Raw genomic sequence first — 18,991 nt, 5'->3', positions numbered from 1 at the left:
TGATTTGATCTTTTCATTTGGCAGCTGGCTCCTGTCTGGAGTCTTATGGAAACCAGCTATCACGCATGTATATTAGGCCTCAGCATGCTTGCATCCTGAAGAAACCATTTCAGTTTCCTTGCTTTTAAATGCTGCCAAGGTTGACACAGCTATATAAAAGGATGATAAAATTTGGTTGATGCCAAGATAGTTTCAGACTTTTATACATATAAATGGAGGAAAGGCTGGTTATCCTGGGAGAGCTGTTTCGAATAAAAGTGCTTCCTGCCATGTGTCACTCACTAAACCTTGCCAGAAGTCAGAACACGATACTTAAGAGAGGAAGGGAGGGAGAGAAGACAACACAAAGCAAAAACAAAACAAAACAAAACAACAACAACAAAAACCAACCCAAAACCCTAAAACCCAAACCCCTCTCCAAAGCCCCCAACCCCCCCAAAAAACCCCAAACCTTCTGAAGTAACTAATTGCCTGTGTCCAAGCATCTAATCTTTTTGCAGGATTGGCTCCATCTCCTGCATCTTTGCCATGTCGATTAAGGATTGAAGAAATCACTAAAAATGTGGGTTTCTCCAACGTTTCCCACCTCTTTTTGAGAAGCTCATTCCTTATATCTTGTTCTAATATGTAGGACGTTTTCTTTTCTGTCTCTTCCCAAGTATATTAATGACCCAGTTAAACTGCCACCACAAACAAAAAACCCCTAAATTCAGCCTCATACCTATTCATGAATGATGCCCTGCTCTCAAAATCTGCTTGCTTTGAGCTTTAGAGTAAGAGCATTCTTTAGTTATGAAAGTTTTCTAACTGAACTAGGAAAAGGCCTCCAAACTTCTAACTTGGGTTAGGAATGTTTTTGTTTCCAGAGTGAGAAATATTTTGAAAGTGATGTTCAGGGGCTGATGTAGCAAGATACTTTATCTTAAATTTTCTTAGTATTGGAAATTGATGTTACTTGACTCCACTGTATGAGCATGAATGCTAGCCATCTGGCCATGATGCATGGTGTGCTCACAAACAGTGGTAGGTTTCAGAAAAGGTCATCTTACTAAATTAACATGATTATTTTTGAGGTTAGGGAGCTGGGTACCAGAAATGAATTATTAAAATTGGGAAGCTCACAGTCTGTGACAACTAAAACTCAGGGATACCAGCTGCAAATCCAGTACCCTGGTCTCCTGTTCTGCCTCCTTGGCATCAATATATAGGACTATTTTTTTAACGGAAATTAATTCAAATAGTAATTTCATAGGTACAGAAATTAGACTTAATTTATACTAAAGGGTATGCACATTGTTTCACAACTAATCAAGGGAGAAGTCCTCTCACATTCCACAACAGTGGCTTCTAAAAGTGGCCTGGGTTTGAGTGAAGCTATTGCTAGGACGTTACAACAAAACTATTTAAATTTTGTTAACCAAAGCCAAAGTCACTCAATAATTTACACCAAACTAGATGTACAGATTGGGTAGAATTTTTATCATTTTTCACGCTGGGTGACTTGCTTTCCCTTAGGAAGATGTATGGCTTTAGTCATAGATGGTACTGGTGGGAGTGGTGGTGGTTAAAGAGAAAAATGTGATATCTGCTGGGAATTCAAGGTTTCTCAGCATATGCTTATGCCAGCCTTCATTCCCATCTGATGGATTCCATGCATTGTGTTTCCAAGATATTTAAGGCCCTGCTGGAGAAAGTGGAGGCAAGAGGTAAGGAAAGGGAAAGAGTGGGTATGAGACGTTAATTTTATTACCTCCTGACGCTAGATTAAAACACGGGGTAGCTATCAAAGCTGAAGCCTCAGCTTTCTACAATGCTGTCTCCCCACCCCCAGTTCTCCAGAAGAGACAGTCCCCCCCCCAGCTGGGTCTAACGGAAGCGAGACCTACAACCTTCCATGGTTTGGCGGAGGATCCCTGCTAGTGGACAGGGGCTATACTGTAGAGCTCAGTTTGAGTCCCATGTCCAAACTTGGAAGAATCATCAGTATTCTGCAGTTGTATACTCCAAGGCCTCAACAGGGGCACCTAGCCAAAAAGCTTCACTTCGTCTGAATAAATTAACAGTTATAGGGTCCAGCTGTATTTTTGAGCTGACTTGTTAAATATTGGCTGTAAAAATTCTTCGGGGCATTGATATTAGACTGTCAAGCTCTGTGATGTGATCTAGTCGCAGGCAGTGCATACAAACTCTCAAGCCTTCTGCAAGGAAAAGCACCAACCAGCTCCACTTGCAGGGGCAGGAAAATGGGGAAGCCTCACAAGAGACGTGAAGCGTTTCGGGACACTCTTGATGGTATAAATGCAAGAACAAGTTGGATTCCCACGCCTGCATTGATTTTGGCCACTCAACAGTTGGGTAACAACCTCCTCCTGCCGCCATGCTCCAGATAAGATTAAACCGATTTAAGATGACAAAGTGAAACTATTTTCCTTTGCCGGAAAGCAGCAAGGGAAACAAAAAAATAGGGTCCTGATGATTGACTCCGCAGGAGACAGAGAAAACCAAGAGCTCTGGTCAAATTTTACAAAGTGAGGGAGAGAGTCCCTCTTCATCCATAGCTCCCCCCCCCCCCACCCCGCCCAAGACAGAGCGTGTCTGGAGCTTGTAGAAGTGCCAAGAAGCAAAACAACAAACAGAATCCTCAGCAGGACAGCAAGGACTATTGTCGGGGTTTCTGAAGATTGTACCACGGAGGCAGAAAAGCACTGGAGGCTGTGGGCAAACACCAGCGGGGCCAGTCCTCAGCCAAGTGGCCTTCCCCAGTGTCCTGCTACAGAGTGGCTCAGTGGCTCATGTGAGCTAGACGCATTGATGAATGAGCACCGGCACATCCTAGGCATCTGGTCAAATCCCATCTCTTCCCGTATCTCCCTGTTCTTTTTGACTTCAGGTTTCTAGCATTTGTCTTTTAACTCTAATAAAACACTCAGCCAAAATATTGGCAAGGAGCAGCTAAGGCTTAAGTATTCAGAGACTGATCGGGATATACGCCTGTCTCAAACCCCTTGTATGCCTAGCAACAGAGCTGGGCTGAGAGCCCAAGACTTTGATCATATGACTTACGCTTGCTTGGGACTTAACTTATATCCCTTTCTGGGATAGGACAGGATATCCTGTCCAAGAAGCGTATCAGTTTAATAGGGGATAGATCTTCGATCTAGTAATGGCAACTTACACAGCAGACGTGCATGTCACCAGTTTTTTCCAATACAGATGATAGATGAGGCTCTCAGCTCTGCCTCGGTTCTCCAAGGAAGCTGGTCTGAGCTTCAGAATCCCTTACAGTTGTCTTCTGTAAGCCATTGCCAGTTGGCTCAGGTAAGCGCAATATCAAAAATGGTTTTCTTCCCACATGCCAACTACAGGGGCCAAATTTCAGTTGTGAGTCAAAAGTAACCAAATGAGGGTGAGGGAGGTCTACGAAAGTCAAAGTGGGAGAAAGCCTCCTTGGGATGCTCAGGTCTTGATGTCCCTGGAACCCGTATGGATATGAAGTACCTTCCTCCTGTGCATTGTAATCTTATGAGTGCAAGCAACAGAGGCAAATCTAACTCAATCTCTAAGCACCTACCTAGACCCGCAAGGGGCCCCACTGGGGTGGAAGCACTTGTTTTGAAGAGATCCAGAGGGTTGGTCTGTAGGGTTGCAGATTGTCCTGTAGGTGATGTCTGGCCTGGAGGTTCTGAGACAGGAGGGGTAAAGATGTCTGATGCAAGCAAGTCTTTTGCTGGAGACTGACAGGGCAGAGAGGGAGACCCAAGAGTTACTCAGTAATAGTGAAAGACAGTTTCATTCTGTCTCCTATCCTGTACCTCAAATTTAGGAACCACAAAAAGAAAAACCTTTTCCTCTCACTGGTAAACTACTACAAAAAGCCAAAGCTCCCCTCTCCTTTCCTCCACCCCCAGAAAGACAGATCCCTGCAATGCACAGATACTGGTTCTTGGTAACTGATGTAAAGACGACTCTCAAGGTGAAATCTATTTTACTCATTTACGCCTTTGTATCCGTCTGGTCTCTTTGTCAGATAAAAGCTTGAAGCTGGGAAAGTAAGGACAACTTTAAATAAATAGGTAACCTACATATTTTTTATTCTTCTACTGGGTTTAAATGAGTCTGCCTAAAGATAATACTATAGTCTAATTATTAGGCCAGCCTGCATGAGTTTTTTAAAAATATATTCCCAGAAACCACATTTTAAATTGCTTTTGAATGAACTGGTAATAGTAAATATATAAATGTCTTTTAAAGCAATGGATTATTCAGTCAACGGTGAATAGAGGAGGCAAACTCAAGAATTTCCCTCCACCGCCTTGGCCCTTAACGCAATATGAGGGGTGTGTGGGGCGTGCGTTAGTGTGGGGAAGGTCCACGAGGCATAACAAAGAATCCCTGCCCTCCCCTTCCAGAACATGACGATCAAACTTACCAGAGTTATAGAAGCATAGCAGCATTAAAAATGGAAAAACTTGTGTTTAGTTAATAATAAGTGACAAGACATGCAAACGGAAAGCAGGGTGTGAAAACACTGCTGAGTGAGAAGCTTAGAAAGGGTGGCAATCAGAGGAAGGTATTCCTGGAGGAAGATGTGCCTTATCCCACCTTCTATGTCACAGCCACACAGGAAACTACAATAGCAGCAGGAAAAAGAGCTTGCATCACACCACCCTTTGGTACCGAACATGCATTCTGCCAATGGATATGTGGAGAAGACAATTCACCTTAGCAGTCCTTCTGCCTCTTCCCGGTTTGGAACTTTGTGGTGGTGGGATAATTGCTATGGAGTCATGTGGTGAGGACTGGACAGAGCTTTCCAAGTCCTGCTTTACGCCATTCAGTACGGACAGTCCTTTGGGAGGGCTTCCCACAAAAGGGTTCGGGGAGGATTTGATATGGAAGCCGTTCTGTTCTCTTTCAGATACCCCATTTTGAGTTCTCACTGTTGGCTGTGTTTGCGTACTTGCAAAGGGCCATGGGCCTGCCTGAGCTTCCTGTTTGCCAGTCCGGTGAGAGATTTGGTCAAACTGCTGACCAAAGTAATCAACATCCCCATTCAGGGGCCCGTTACTCAGTGGAGTAGACAAGCTACTCAAATTCTCTTTCTTCTGATCTGAAGATTTGAGAGAATCAAACGAAGAGGGTGTCGATTGGTCTGGCTGTGCAAAAGGATCGTCACGGAAAGGATCAGGATTAGGGGTGGGAAAGAAGTTGAGATTGGCAGAAAAGGCATTTTCAGGCAAGAAAGATGCCTGAGGCTTTGGTCGAGGAAGAGAGCAGGAGGTAATGCCATTTGTTAAGAATGGATTTTCTCTTAAAGGATTCTGATTGGTGTCGATTTCAGAGTTTAGATCCACTAACAGGATATCTTTGCTTTCCTATCACATTTGGGAAGAAAAAAAAAGAAAAAAGAAAGTGTTAGTCCATGTTGTGACTTCAAATGAGAAAGCTACATAAGATGATCAGGATTATCAAAATTCCCATTAAAGTTTGGTCCTGACAGACCGGTTGACCGTTACCTCCTCCCATCACCTCCCTGAGTATATTTCTTTACTAGCAGCTGAATAGGTGACCCCTGACCCTCCCCGGCCCATTGCCCTTTTATTTAGGTCTCAACTTTGTTGGCCCTTCATTAAGTGAAACTGTACTGTTTGCTTTTGTCATGTGTCTGCTCACCCTGGCCGACTGGCGGCATTCACAATTGTCGCTGTTCCCATTGCTGCTTTTGCAAGACTTAAAGGGGATCAATGGCATGTCACTCTAAGCAATTATCTAAGCATACTGAGCTTAAAAGTAAGAAAAGACCTCAGAAGCCTAACCCAGCCTCCCACCTGATGCACACTGTAGCCTCAGAATCGATGTAACAGCATCTTTTTAAATGAGTGAATTCATTGGCTAATATTTTATAGTTCTGGTTGTAACAAAGTTTAAGGTCAAACATATGTCCCTATAATTGCTCTTTCCACCAAGGGACAAAAACAGATTTTCCCCATAACATCACACGGCCGGTCAGGTATGCCCCTTTAAATAGTTAATGATATTTTTCAAGGTGCTAGTCAAGTTGGATCTCTCATTCCCATCATCCTAGTCTCTTCGGGACACAACCCTTTGTCTGTGTCCTTCGAGAAAGAAGAAAGTGATACTCAAAACACTGATAAATTCTAACATATCACATTAACCTCTTGTATTTGTGCATGTTTTCATAATGCACCTTACAGTTGCCTGTGTTGTGACAGTAATCTCATCCGTTGGGTGGATAAATTCAGCTAATCTTCAATTTAGATTTAATATTTATGTACAATGTAATCTTTAATTCATATATAAGGTGGAGAGGTAGGTTTAGAGTCAATTTAAAAAACATACCAAATACTTAACTCTACAAAGTCTATTCCCTCTCGATCTTAATTACTTCCATTCTCAGTTGTTAGATAAGATATCCCTCTCAATATAAAAACAGAAAATTTGAAAAATATGACATGTCTTTATTCAGGTCAGTGACATAAATAATTTGGGCCTACGCCGGGGCAGGGCTGTCAAACTGACACACCTTCCTTCTGACTGAATTTAATCCATTAACTACTCACCTATGTTAGCCACAGAAGAATATACACAAATTAAAAATGCCTAGCTGAGCTGGAAGTTAAGGTCTAGCATTACTCCGAGAGGCTTACTAAATATTTTTTGAGCACTGGGACAAAAACAACCTCAAGGGAATAGGAAATTTTCAAACTAGTGAGTAGAAAGGAGCCAGAATAGGTCTCCTTGGCTTTAAAAAAACAAAGTATTTGAATGTTTAGGTCCTAAATCAGGCCTAATTGGTATTCTATCTTTAGCTTCCTTTACTGTTAGGTATAAAAGCAATTTTTAAAAGCCAGTTTTTCTCTTTATAACCAGAAGAATTTGTCAGAAGAAAGAGCTTGTAATTAAAAAAAAATTTTTTTTTTGAATCAAAGAAATGGATTGGAAGATCTCTTAATGTAGGGATCTTTAACAATCAAAAGATAGGACAAAATGTATTACAAAAGCTTGTGATTTTAATATTTATTCATTTATGATGAGCCACCTCTGGGTTAGAACAGTTGGGTGTTCACAGCTGGTAGAGTTCTCCTTTTCAAATACTTCAGAAGAAGTTCTTAGGACACCAAACAGGAGCCACAATGTTAGACTTCTGAATAGTCACCCTATAAGTAAAATGTATAAGGCTCTCCTCAGGTTGGGTTTGTTGTTAATCCAGGATTAAGAGTCTAGTTCACAGACTACAATGGAACAATGTAGGACTCCTCATCCACCCCCTAGGTTAGAACTTCATTAAATCTTTGTTGGATTGTCAACATTCCATCCACTTGGCCATCACCTGAGCACCTGAGAGACAAGCACTGATAACATGAACATGAAATGTGACCCCTGCTCTTAAGGAGCTCCAGTAAGAGGAGGAAGTAGGCAACCAGAGAGGTATCTGCATGAAGGTGAGGTCTTACATTCTAAGTTCCACAACCTAGCTTTCTCCAGGTAGCTGATCTCTCCCAACTACTCCAGCGCTGAATCCTGGACTTTCCTGCTCAAAGCTTCCAGTGGCTTCCTTCTATCCCCTATCCTAAAATAAGCCTCATTAGCCAGCCTTTCAAAATCACTTAAAATAGTTGATCTTTAGCCTAACTACTCTCTACTTTCCTACACACTTCAAAGACCCAAGTCAAGTTCAAATTCCTTACAAAGCCTTTTCCCATTCACCTTTCTACTTCAGCATCACCTGTGCTCACCCATGGCATCTTATGTACGCATGATACTGTGGTTTGTGCTCTGATCCCATCCCTGTATCAGACTTAACAGCCTTCGGGGTGGGGGGCAGGGGCGAGGAGGGTCATACCTTATGTTCTTCTCATAATAACTGTGCTTTCAAATGGCCATTTTTAAAGTTTGAGAAATGTCTTTTGTTTTTGTTTTCTTTCTTCTTTTTCTTTTGAGTGGCAGTATGGAAGGATATTATTCAATTATTTTCCAATAAAAATTATGTTCTAAGAGATGCCACTTCGTTTGCAACATGAGTTTTATTTGAAACGCATAAAATGCATAAAACTATTCTGTTTAAATGCTGGGGGAGGGGCAGATGGGTCAGGGAACCACTAATAAAGTCCAGGTAATTTAGGTTTCTTCCTCTCTTCATCTCTTCCAGAGCAACCACTTTAAGGTTATGAATATTTTTAAACATTCTAGTTTTATCAAGTAGAAATAAGTCCATTTTGTGGCCTATGAATATGGAGTCAATATGTACAAATGTGGGCAAAATCCAACCAGCACACAATGAGTGCCATTAACATGCTCTCACTTTTCAGATACCATCTACTTTGATGATATTTATTTATTTATTTATTTATTTATTTTTAAAGATTTAATTTATTTATTCATGAGAGACACACACACACAGAGAGGCAGAGACACAGGCAGAGGGAGAAGCAGGCTCCATGCAGGGAGCCTGATGTGGAACTTGATCATGGGTCTCCAGGATTAGGACCTGGGCTGAAGGCGGCGCTGAGCTGCTGAGCCACCTTGGCTGCCCAATGATGGTATTTATTACTTTAATTTATTATTAGTTTAAAACTTTCTGTAATTTCTATAAACCAAAAATTCTTAGAATGCATTAGGTCTAATATAACTAAGATTAAGGAATACTCATGTTGTTTTTCATTTCCTTTTTCAGAACTTACTACAAGTCTACAGAAGCAGATGGAATAGTTAGTGCTTTCCTGCCTATCCTACTGGAATTCTACTTTGAGTGTTTTGATCTCTTTTAAGATACATGTTTGAATGTCAGTTATACTTGGAAAGTAGGTCATTTAGATAATCAATTCACTTTGGGAAGGGTGCTACCATAGAGGAGGGGGCAAAGCTGTCTAGGAATCAAAAGGACTTCAGGGCTAGCATGGACATTTCAGGATCATCTAATCTTGTATTTTAAAAGTTTATCCTTAGGATGGTAACAAATGTTATGAAGAATAAAAGGTTCCACATACAAGTGAGTTAGGACTCACCACTGAAAAGAACACTGAACAGGCTTCTTTTCTATTGCAGGCTTTTTTAGAGCCTCTGAAATGCTGTTTTGCATCATGAATCTCATAGAGTTGGGGACAGAGAAGAGAGTATGCAGCCTCTGCTCCTTCCCACCTCATCAGGCCTGAGCATGTTATGTGAAAGTTCATGGGCTGCCAGTCTCTGCAATATTCTGGCAAGTGAGACTTACCCAGTCCTTTATCCTGCTGCTGCTTTAATTCCTATGACCTTCTTGGCCAAGTAGACTTTCTTGATAATTCCCTGATATAAGAGACTCCTAGACAGACATTCTTCTCATAATTCTAGACTGATGCTCTTTTTGTCTGGTTATTGCCTTCTCATCTTTTATGTTCAAGTCCAGAAACTCATTTAGTTCGAGGCATTATATGAACTTCTAAACTAGACAAATATCATGTAATTAACATCAATTAATGGGCTTTGTGATTAGTTTTAAGCAAGCTCTGCCTGCTTGACAGTAAACTCCATGATGTCATTGACATTGTACAGCTCACTTCTTTCTGTGCCTTGTGAATGTCAGGTACTCAAGAAACTGCTAAAAAAAAAATAGTTATAAGAAGTCATTTAAAATTACATGGGTAGTTTAACTTGAGGCCTGTTTTGGAAGGTCTGAGACTTGTGCTTAAGCTCTGAATCAGGATCTCTTTCTTGGCTGAGTGAGTTTTTTTCTGAATCACCATTTCCTTATCCATAAAGGAAAATACTGCTCATTCTCAGAGGGTTGTTACAGATCAATATTTAGAAGACTTGATACACTATAGTGTCCTTCAAAGAATGAGCAACTTTTTAAAACAAGGACAGCCCTTGGTTAAACATAACTGAGCATTTTATTTAAGTCTTACTTCACACCAAGCTTAGGCTGTTAAGTCACACTAGAAAGAATAGAAAAATATTGAAGAGGCCAGGTGGTTTTACAATTAATCATCTAGCAAACACTTCCTTCAAGTGGAACTTATGCCAAGGATTATTATTCAGCTTTTTTTCTGAGTCTAAGTAAGACCAAGAAGGATTTCATTGCCTGTCCTACTGCTCAGATCTAACCTCCAAGCAAAATTAATATATCTGAATTAGTGCAGATAGGTTCCCATGGTAACTTAAGATGCAATTTTGTTCTAGTAGCCAGTAAAATTTTATGTGGAAAAATCAGCAGTTACCTTCCAAGTTTCAACAAGATGCTCAAGATTTCTGGTTAATTGCCAATTTGAATTATAGATGTCATTTTCATTACATTGCAAATTTAAAAACAGGCACTTACTGTTGGACTATTTAGGTCAGGAGGTGTAGACATGTCCCCAAACAAATCCATCTGGTCAACACCCTTAAAAAAGTATTTGGATTAGATTCAGATGTGTCTACAAAATTTTTTACTTTGTATATTGTTGTAATTGTTTCCTAAACTAAAGTTTAGGAAAATCTGTTGTCATAATTTGATTTTCGTTTAACTAACATAGGTTTGATATTAGGCTATTTATGTCTGGAAGTGTAGACATGTCCCCAAACAAATCCATCTAGTCCACACTCTTAAAAAAATTTGTGGATTAGATTCAGATGTGTTTACTAAAAAGATTACTTTTAATCTTTGTTATATTAATGTTTAGGGAAATTGTTCTCGTAACTGGACTTCCATACAGATTCAATGCAGATTTGGTATTAGCAACATCTATAGGAAGTAAACCCATGTTCTGTTAAATAACAATCATAAGAATCATAAAAAAATCACATACATACCAATTTCAGTTTGTTAGCTTGGTCATCAAGGGTCAGTAGGGTCTCACTCCCATTCTGAAAAGATGGCAAATATTTAGGGGTTTAATTGGTGAGTTTTCTTATAGAATTTAATTTCCTAGTGTATTAGCTTGCTAAGAAGTTATGATTCTGGCACTGATAATTCAAATACACATCTTCTATGGCCAGAGGGATCATGGACACATAGTCATAAGCTAGGACAGGAGCATGCCTGGACAGGTAGCAAACAAGGACTTATATACAACACATGTACAATTCACAAGAAGTAAAGATGAAGTTTTACCTCTACTGCTTTGTTGGCTTCTTCCATCTAAAAAGAAAGACACAAATTCAATGATCTTAGTAACTACACTTAAAGGGATATATATATATATATATATAATTTCTAGCCCTATATTCCCCTGCTCTTTTCATATCAATACTAGATTTCAATTTTTGAATACAGTTTCTGCACTTAAACTTGGTTATCCTGTACTGTCTTTGGAACCAATGTGAAGTTTGTGGGGAGAAAAGACAAGAGTCAGGGACTGAAAATCAGAAATGTCTAACTATAACATCCATCCATGGCTCTACTTGGAAGAAGAGACAATACATTTCTAAACTGTCTATTCTTTGGCGAGCCACAAAGAAGTCAACTCTCCAGATAGGCCATATGTTTACATAAAGTTCAAACATGGTCCTGAATATAGTCTTAAGTTTAATAGAGTCACTAGTGGGTAGTACTTGCCTTTTTCTTTTCTTCTTCCTTTTTCTTTACGTTATAGATAACTTGAAAGAGGTCTTTAAGATCGATGACTAATGGCTCAGCCTGAAGCAAGAACATCTTTATGAGTATTTTAATCTTATTATTTTCTTTTTGCCTCCCCCATCAGTTCTGATTAGTACTGTTTTCTTTTTTTCCTTTCTCTTAAAGCCTCTTACTATCCTCCCCTGGTTTATGGGGGATCACCACTACCCCCATCCTCACTGCCAGATATGTAAAGGGCAGCAGAATAAAGAAGTATTTAAACAAAACAAGAAGGACTATAGTAACTTTCCAAGTCCCTTCAGGATTTTGGGGAATAATCCATTATTGTTCTAAAATCAACATTGACCTTATGAGAAAGTCCATTCTAACAATTCTTATCCATATATGACATGGGCCTCAATGACATGGTCCTCAATGACCAATGACAAGGTCTTATCCTAAGGCCAATGAAGATGGTCATCCTCTGAATCACTGCTTAGTCCTCCCATATCCAACTGTCTCTAGCAAGATCTCTAGTTGAAGGACAGACACTCTATGCTCAACTGAGGACAAAGCCCTCCTCCAGAAATTTGTCAAGGTTTGGGGCTTACCTGTTGCCCTGTTTTTATGGCAAAAAACTGATGCTGGCCTTCTCCTCCACACACATAACCAAATGCCCGGTTGTCCGTCACATCACGGGCAATGAAGGAAATCTTATTTACTGGATGTTCATGCTCTATTACCTGAAAAAGAAAGTTAAAAAAAGATTTATTGATACAACTAGAATCTACAATGTAACACAACAAAGCATCAGCTACCCAGGCATTTCTGAAAAGCCAAAATCTTTGAAGGAAGAAATCTTTGCCTCTGGTTTAAGGCCAGAGCTACATTTATCCTTGTTAGTAAGGACTTCAAAAAGAACAAGAATAGAAAACAAAAATGGGAAAAACACTTCTTAGAATATTGATACTTGATTGGCTTCATCCCCAAGATGTGATGCCACACGGCAAGAAAGGATTGAGGATTATGAGACCAAGAATTTCTAAAGCAAAGATGAGATGTTTTACTACTAAACCATTCAAGTGGGTCAACTTTCCCAACTAAAAGACAAACCCAGGTGAACAGCATAACTAAGCTAGAACAGCATTCACAGGGATCCTTTGACAACGGCTCTGAGTGGCCAGAAAAATCATCCTAAGTACCATTGGAACAATTATCCCCAGAATATCCTGGAAGTCATCAAATGCCGGCATCAAGTATTTCCCATGCTCACATCAGTATCGAGGAGTTACATGGTTTGTTGGTTTAGTAGTGCCTTCCCCTCTATCCTCCTGCTTCCTTTTCTCTTAATCCTTTCAAGCACATAGCAGGGCTCAACTCTTCAGCGATATTCGTAGGTGGTCATAATGTGTCTTGGTTTTTGTTTCCAAATGTCTTGTGCCACTGCAAAGTTCATGCTGGGTATTTTAGAAGATTTGGGAAACGAGAATGCTTGAGGGAAACCTGCTTCCACTCTCTGATGGGCTTGGGAAAATCGACTTGAGAGATGAAGGAGAATGGAAACAGCAGTACATGAGGACCAGCAGGGTAAGCGAGCAGGTGTCAGGGTTCCAGTGGATTTTGCATGATAGATAATGGACATCTCTAGGGAAGGATGGATAATAACTGGCGGTCTCCCCACAATACCTTGATACAACAGAGTATTTTATAGCAATGGAAATGAGCTACAAACAACATTTTAAGTAAATGAATCTTATGATGTTATGTTGGGTAGAGAAAATAAAGTCCCAGAGAACCTGAGGTATGATCATCGTTTGATAAGTTCACAAAAAAATAAGCAAAATAAGCATGGCTGTTCCTATGCAGTAGAATAACAGCAACCACACACACACATACACAAAGCAAGGATACATCTGAAGAGAAAGGGGAAAGAGAGAAGAAAGAAAAGGTAAATGTGTTACAGGTAATATTTTAGCTTCAGGTTGGCCTGTAAGTTTGCATGTAGTCAATATATTAAAACGAAAGCCAGGCATAGATCTATGACAGCGTCACAGGCCAGGGCTGAGGGTTAATCTAGTTCTGTGTACCTGGGGTCCAAAAAATACTAAAGTGATATTTACAGCACATCTGTGTTTATAGACTGGAGGTTCACATCCCTTACAGAAAATAAATTTCAAAATAATTATCTTGACTCCCCACTTCCTACCCTATCAGTTTTCTGCCTGTTATTTCTGGAGAAGTAATATATACTCTTATATATATATATATATATATATATATTTTTTTTTTCCCCTACAGATTTTTGAAAAGGAAAACAGGGAGCTGAGATTTAAGTCACATTGTCAGACTCAGGCAGTCAGAAAGGTGTTAGTGAAAGTGAATTCTTACCCCAGTTTTCTCATCAATTATTTTTATCCCAGAAAGAGAAATGTTGACCCAAATCCTCTGTTTGTGCTGTCCCTGAGACCGACCAGCTGCTGCCATTCCCTGATGGTATTGGGGAAACAAGAAAAATCCAGTTAAAACTACCCTACGATGCTCTTGATGCTAAAACATTTAAAAGACAGCTCTATTTTCAGATTGGTTTACCGTCTACAAAAGAATCAGGCACCTTTCATAATAGATGGGTGGAATGAAAGAGAGGACAATGAGCCAGGACATCCTGTGTTAGTTATGTGACCTTGGACAAGTCATTCTAATTCTCTTGGCCTCAGAATGGTCATTGGTAAAGACAAGAAGACTGGATTAGATCTTCAAAGATGCTCCTTCGAGGTCTGGCCTTATTTAACAATTATTATTTATTTAATTAATTTCACATAGCGACAGTGCTAGAATTTAAAAATTTAAAAACCCAGAAGGGGGCAGCCCGAGTGGCTCAGCTGTTTAGTGCTGTCTACCGCCTAGGGCGTGATCCTGGAGACCCGGGATCAAGTCCCATGTTGGGCTCCCTGCATGGAGCCTGCTTCTCCCTCTGCTTGTGTCTCTGCTTGTGTCTCTGCCTCTCTCTCTCTCTCTCTGTGTCTCATGAATAAACAAATAAAATCTTAAAAAAGAAAAAAAAAAAAAACAAAAAAAAACAACCCACAGGGCTAACGCTAAAGAGCTACAGGCTCCAAATAGAGACCTGAATTTCACCTGAGTACTTCCAGGATCTAAAACTTGATCTACCCAAAGGAAAAGGCATCTACTGTCCTGAAGTATGAGATTAAGTCAGGTCCCTAGAATTCAGACCTATTAGACTGAACCCTGTTTGCATTCACAATAAGCAAGCAAACTTAAGACTCCTCAGAAAATGAGGCACCACTGGATCAATTATGTGATTAGAAATGTTTTCCTGGGATCCCTGGGTGGCGCAGCGGTTTGGCGCCTGCCTTTGGCCCAGGGCGCGATCCTGGAGACCCGGGATCGAGTCCCACATGGGGCTGCCAGTGCATGGAGCCTGCTTCTCCCTCTGCCTGTGTCTCTGCCTCTCTCTCTCTCTCTGTGTGACTATCATAAATAAATAAAAATTTTAAAAAAATTAAAAAAAAAGAAATGTTTTCCTTTCAAATAATTGAGATATAGGTAAACACAAACTTCTAATATAATTCTCTCTGCTGGATATTTGCTTGAGATGGAGACAAAGCATGCTTTCCCTTCTTACCTTTAGCTTCATCATAGAATCTTGGCTCATTTTATCCCCTCTTGCATCGGGCACGTCATCAATGCCAATTAGCTTGGCCTTGTATTTTACACCATCACCTTTGAATCTGGCCAAAAGATACTCATCTGTCTTTTCAGAGCCTGAGGAACAAAAAAAAGAAATATAGGATAAAAGATTTATAAAGGTCTTTAAATATCATCCCCAGGTATGACCAAATATGTTCCAGAGTCTCCAAATCTGAGTAGTAGAAATATTTGTTTTATTACAATTGCTCAAATATACAATACTCTGTCTTTATTCTTACTTCCTTTCAGTAAAATTGTAATCTGTAACACTGGGGTGGAGAGAAAAATGAACTCTTAAAGTACAAAATGGACTGAATTATGGAAAACTTAGGGTACCGTGGGAGGTGAGATCTGGGGATATTCTTCATCATAATTAAAAAAAATATTTTCAAAAGAAAATAAAGAGGATAATGCTTTTTTAATTAAAGAAAAATAAGCTACTGCACTACTTACTAGCATTTCGAACTGTCATTAAGGCAGAAGAAATTATGAATAAATTCCTTTGAAAATCATTAAGATAATTATCTCATCTTTATAACTTTTTTTTTTCTTTTCTTAAAAAGACTGAAGTTGTCTCATTCTGCAGCTAAGGTATAACAGTAAAAGACATGCAAGCCATGGCATACTCTTAAACTATGAATGATTAAGGACTCTGGCACTTTCTAATGGTCCTTTAGGTCAAGAGAACAGGGTCTAAGAAAATAAAGATCTTGGTTTTCGAAAAACAGCTACTTCAGTAAAGCAACCCGTGGTAAGTAGGCTACTGAAAGATAATCATATAATAATTAATAGTTGTGTTTATCAATTAAACAAGCTACTATCAATGCTTCTCAGCAGGATCCAGTTGGTGCAATCACAGGATTCAGAGACATATCTGTCTTACAATATGTAAGTGGAGTAAAATAGTTTCTGCCAAAGTCCAACTTTCCTGTAGAGGAGAATTTGAGAGTTGGCTGTGGTTGAAGTGCAGCAAGGGCCAGCTCTTACTTCATTTACCTCAAACCCCACATTTCTTCAGAGGTAAGCAACACTGGCTCCCCTCAATGGGCTCAGATTTCTTCATACCTTTCTTTTTTTCCTTCTTTGATGGTGCTTTTGGTGCAGCCTGTTGGTCAGGCTGACCATTAGTTGTGCTCGTTTCTACTTCGTTAGACATGGCGAGAAGGCAGACAGCAAACTCCAGCACCAGCAGACACTGAGTGACACCAGGCGATCCCCGAAGTCTCAAATGAGCATAACCTACTACAGACACCTGTGGGCAGAGTGTTAGAGGCATGATGAGATCATAATGGCAAACCCAGACTTTATCCTACTAGGCTTGCAACTAGTGATTTGTGAGTATATTTCTTCAGACTCATTTTGTTCTTTCTCCCTTTAGACCAAACTCAGAAGAGGAGTGGGTAGACTGTTTTTTTTTCTTTTGTCTTTTTTTTTTTTTGTTTTTTTGTTTTTGTACTTTCCAAAATGGGAAGAGGTGTTTACTAGGTTTTTCTTTAAGAATTGATATCTAGTAGCATTTAAGGATTACCTACCTAAGTAGTTTGCATTGGAATTTTGGCATAAAAATCCAGTATTAAAGGTAGGGATCAAAAAATGTCATACATACCCTACGACCCAGCAATTGCACTGTTGGGGATTTACCCCAAAGATACAAATGCAATGAAACGCTGGGACACCTGCACCCCGATGTTTCTAGCAGCAATGGCCACGATAGCCAAACTGTGGAAGGAGCCTCGGTGTCCAACAAAAGATGAATGGATAAAGAAGATGTGGTTTATGTATACAATGGAATATTACTCAGCTATTAGAAATGACAAATACCCACCATTTGCTTCAACGTGGATGGAACTGGAGGGTATTATGCTGAGTGAAGTAAGTCAGTCGGAGAAGGACAAACATTATATGTTCTCATTCATTTGGGGAATATAAATAATAGTGAAAGGGAAAATAAGGGAAGGGAGAAGAAATGTGTGGGAAATATCAGAAAGGGAGACAGAACATAAAGACTGCTAACTCTGGGAAACGAACTAGGGGTGGTGGAAGGGGAGGAGGGCGGGGGGTGGGAGTGAATGGGTGACGGGCACTGGGTGTTATTCTGTATGTTAGTAAATTGAACACCAATAAAAAAAAAAAAAAAAAAAAAAAAAAAAGAATGTGCCAAATGAAAAAAAAAAAAAATGTCATACATGCAAAAATAGGATTTCATAGCAAAATACAAACATATTGGATGTGGAGTCTGAGATGATTGTAATTAGCATCTGAAATTGGACATTATAAATTCCGGTTCTTCAAAACCTCATTTAATTGTAAAGGCAGTGTCAAGAATAGAGGCATACATTTTATCTTATTCTTATTGACAAATACATATATATGTATTTTTACATGTTGTGATTCTGCATATGATTTCCAGGGCTATCTGAGCACTATAACTTTGATGGGATGAGCACTAGGTGTTATACTATATGTTGGCAAAGCAAACTTCAATACAATTAAAAAAATAAAATAAAGGACAACAGTTTTTGACATTAACACACTAGGGGAAGAATGAATTAATGGGATGTCTCTTGTGCAATTCATTGAGTGTAAATACTTTTATGCTATTTTTTACCATTATTATCCTCAAGACAGTTGTGGCGTGTGCTCTCATAAGGCTTCCTTATGTATCATGGCGGGTAAAACAGAAAAACTTCGAGTCATTGTAAGCACACAGAAGTGAACTAATGTTTCAAAAGGTTCTTTCACCTCCAGGAGTCAAAGTTTCTACATAGCTTCTGAGAGAGCTAGAGAAAGGTTAACCTTCTACATGGACTGAGGATCAGAGGAAAGCCGAGCCATGCATAGTTTTGTTAACCTGTTACCACCACCCATAGATTGTTATACTTCTCCCATCCCAAAAAGCTCTCTTAATTCCGTTTTTAAAGCACCCATTTATTTGAGCATTTTTAAAAAGATTTTATTTATTTGAGAGACAGAGAAAATGTACTTGTGCCTAAATAGGGAGGAGGGGCAAAGAGAGAAGCAGATTCCCTCCTGAGCAGGGAGCCCAAACAGAGCTTGATTCTATGATCCTGAGATCATGACCCCAGCCAAGGCAGACGCTTAACCAACTGAGTCACACAAGTGCTCTATTTGAATTTTTTAAACTCAAGGATCAAGTCCCCCACATGGAAATATATGCTATTATCTAGATACTTACAGGATAAAAAGTCTTACGTTTCTGCTACTCAGCTCTTTAAATTGCACTTCCCTGGCTTTGTAAATTTCCACATTTTCCTCAAAGTGCATACTTCATCCCCCCCACCCCTGCCATGAGTCTTTAAATAGTCTCTATAGTATTAATAGTCTTGGAAAACACACACATACAGAAATCTATATATGATTAATGTTATCTGAATTCTTTAATTTGGAGATTTAGTAGTTAATTTTGCTCAAAGACACCTGACTGGTCGACAGCCAGGGAGACAGTCTCTTTTTAGATGAAAAGTCTTACGTAGTAGAGGACTCAAAAGCCCTGTTTTACTCAAGACCCAGTTTGGGGCCAGGTACAAGTAGACTTTAACGTGTATTAATGACAAAAAATTCAGAGTAACCCTATGAGTATTATGATATAGTATTATTTCACTTTTTCAGAGGGAAAGCCAAAGCACAGGGGTTTTAAATTATACAGCTGCTAAAGTGGTAAAACCTGGGTCTAGCCCAGGCTGACTGGCCAGAAGCCAAAGTTCCTCACATGTTACCCTGATGGCT

The 18,991-nt window shown here is 39.6% G+C and overlaps 1 protein-coding gene across 5 annotated transcripts in view; it reads right to left on the bottom strand.

The window, feature by feature from the left end:
• The window catches only part of DAB2 (DAB adaptor protein 2), a 51,057-nt gene that overhangs the window by 5,977 nt on the left and 26,089 nt on the right, over positions 1–18,991 (bottom strand). For 3 of the 5 annotated variants that reach the window (XM_025436219.3, XM_035714916.2, XM_035714913.2), the window contains exons 2-11: positions 16,310–16,496; positions 15,180–15,319; positions 13,925–14,023; positions 12,148–12,279; positions 11,537–11,617; positions 11,093–11,119; positions 10,792–10,845; positions 10,319–10,381; positions 4,722–5,375; positions 3,572–3,734 (exon numbers count right to left, since the gene is read on the bottom strand). In XM_025436219.3, coding sequence (XP_025292004.1) covers positions 3,572–3,734; positions 4,722–5,375; positions 10,319–10,381; positions 10,792–10,845; positions 11,093–11,119; positions 11,537–11,617; positions 12,148–12,279; positions 13,925–14,023; positions 15,180–15,319; positions 16,310–16,400 — 1,504 coding nt within the window. In that variant the 5' untranslated portion in view covers positions 16,401–16,496. The remainder of the gene's footprint in view (positions 1–3,571; positions 3,735–4,721; positions 5,376–10,318; positions 10,382–10,791; positions 10,846–11,092; positions 11,120–11,536; positions 11,618–12,147; positions 12,280–13,924; positions 14,024–15,179; positions 15,320–16,309; positions 16,497–18,991) is intronic. The other 2 variants (XM_049109306.1, XM_025436220.3) reach the window with 2 other exon arrangements.

Source organism: Canis lupus, chromosome 4, assembly GCF_003254725.2.
Source record: "Canis lupus dingo isolate Sandy chromosome 4, ASM325472v2, whole genome shotgun sequence".
Lineage (NCBI taxonomy): Eukaryota > Metazoa > Chordata > Mammalia > Carnivora > Canidae > Canis > Canis lupus.
Note: the sequence above shows the minus strand (reverse complement) of the source record. Positions and strands in the feature narration are given on the sequence as shown.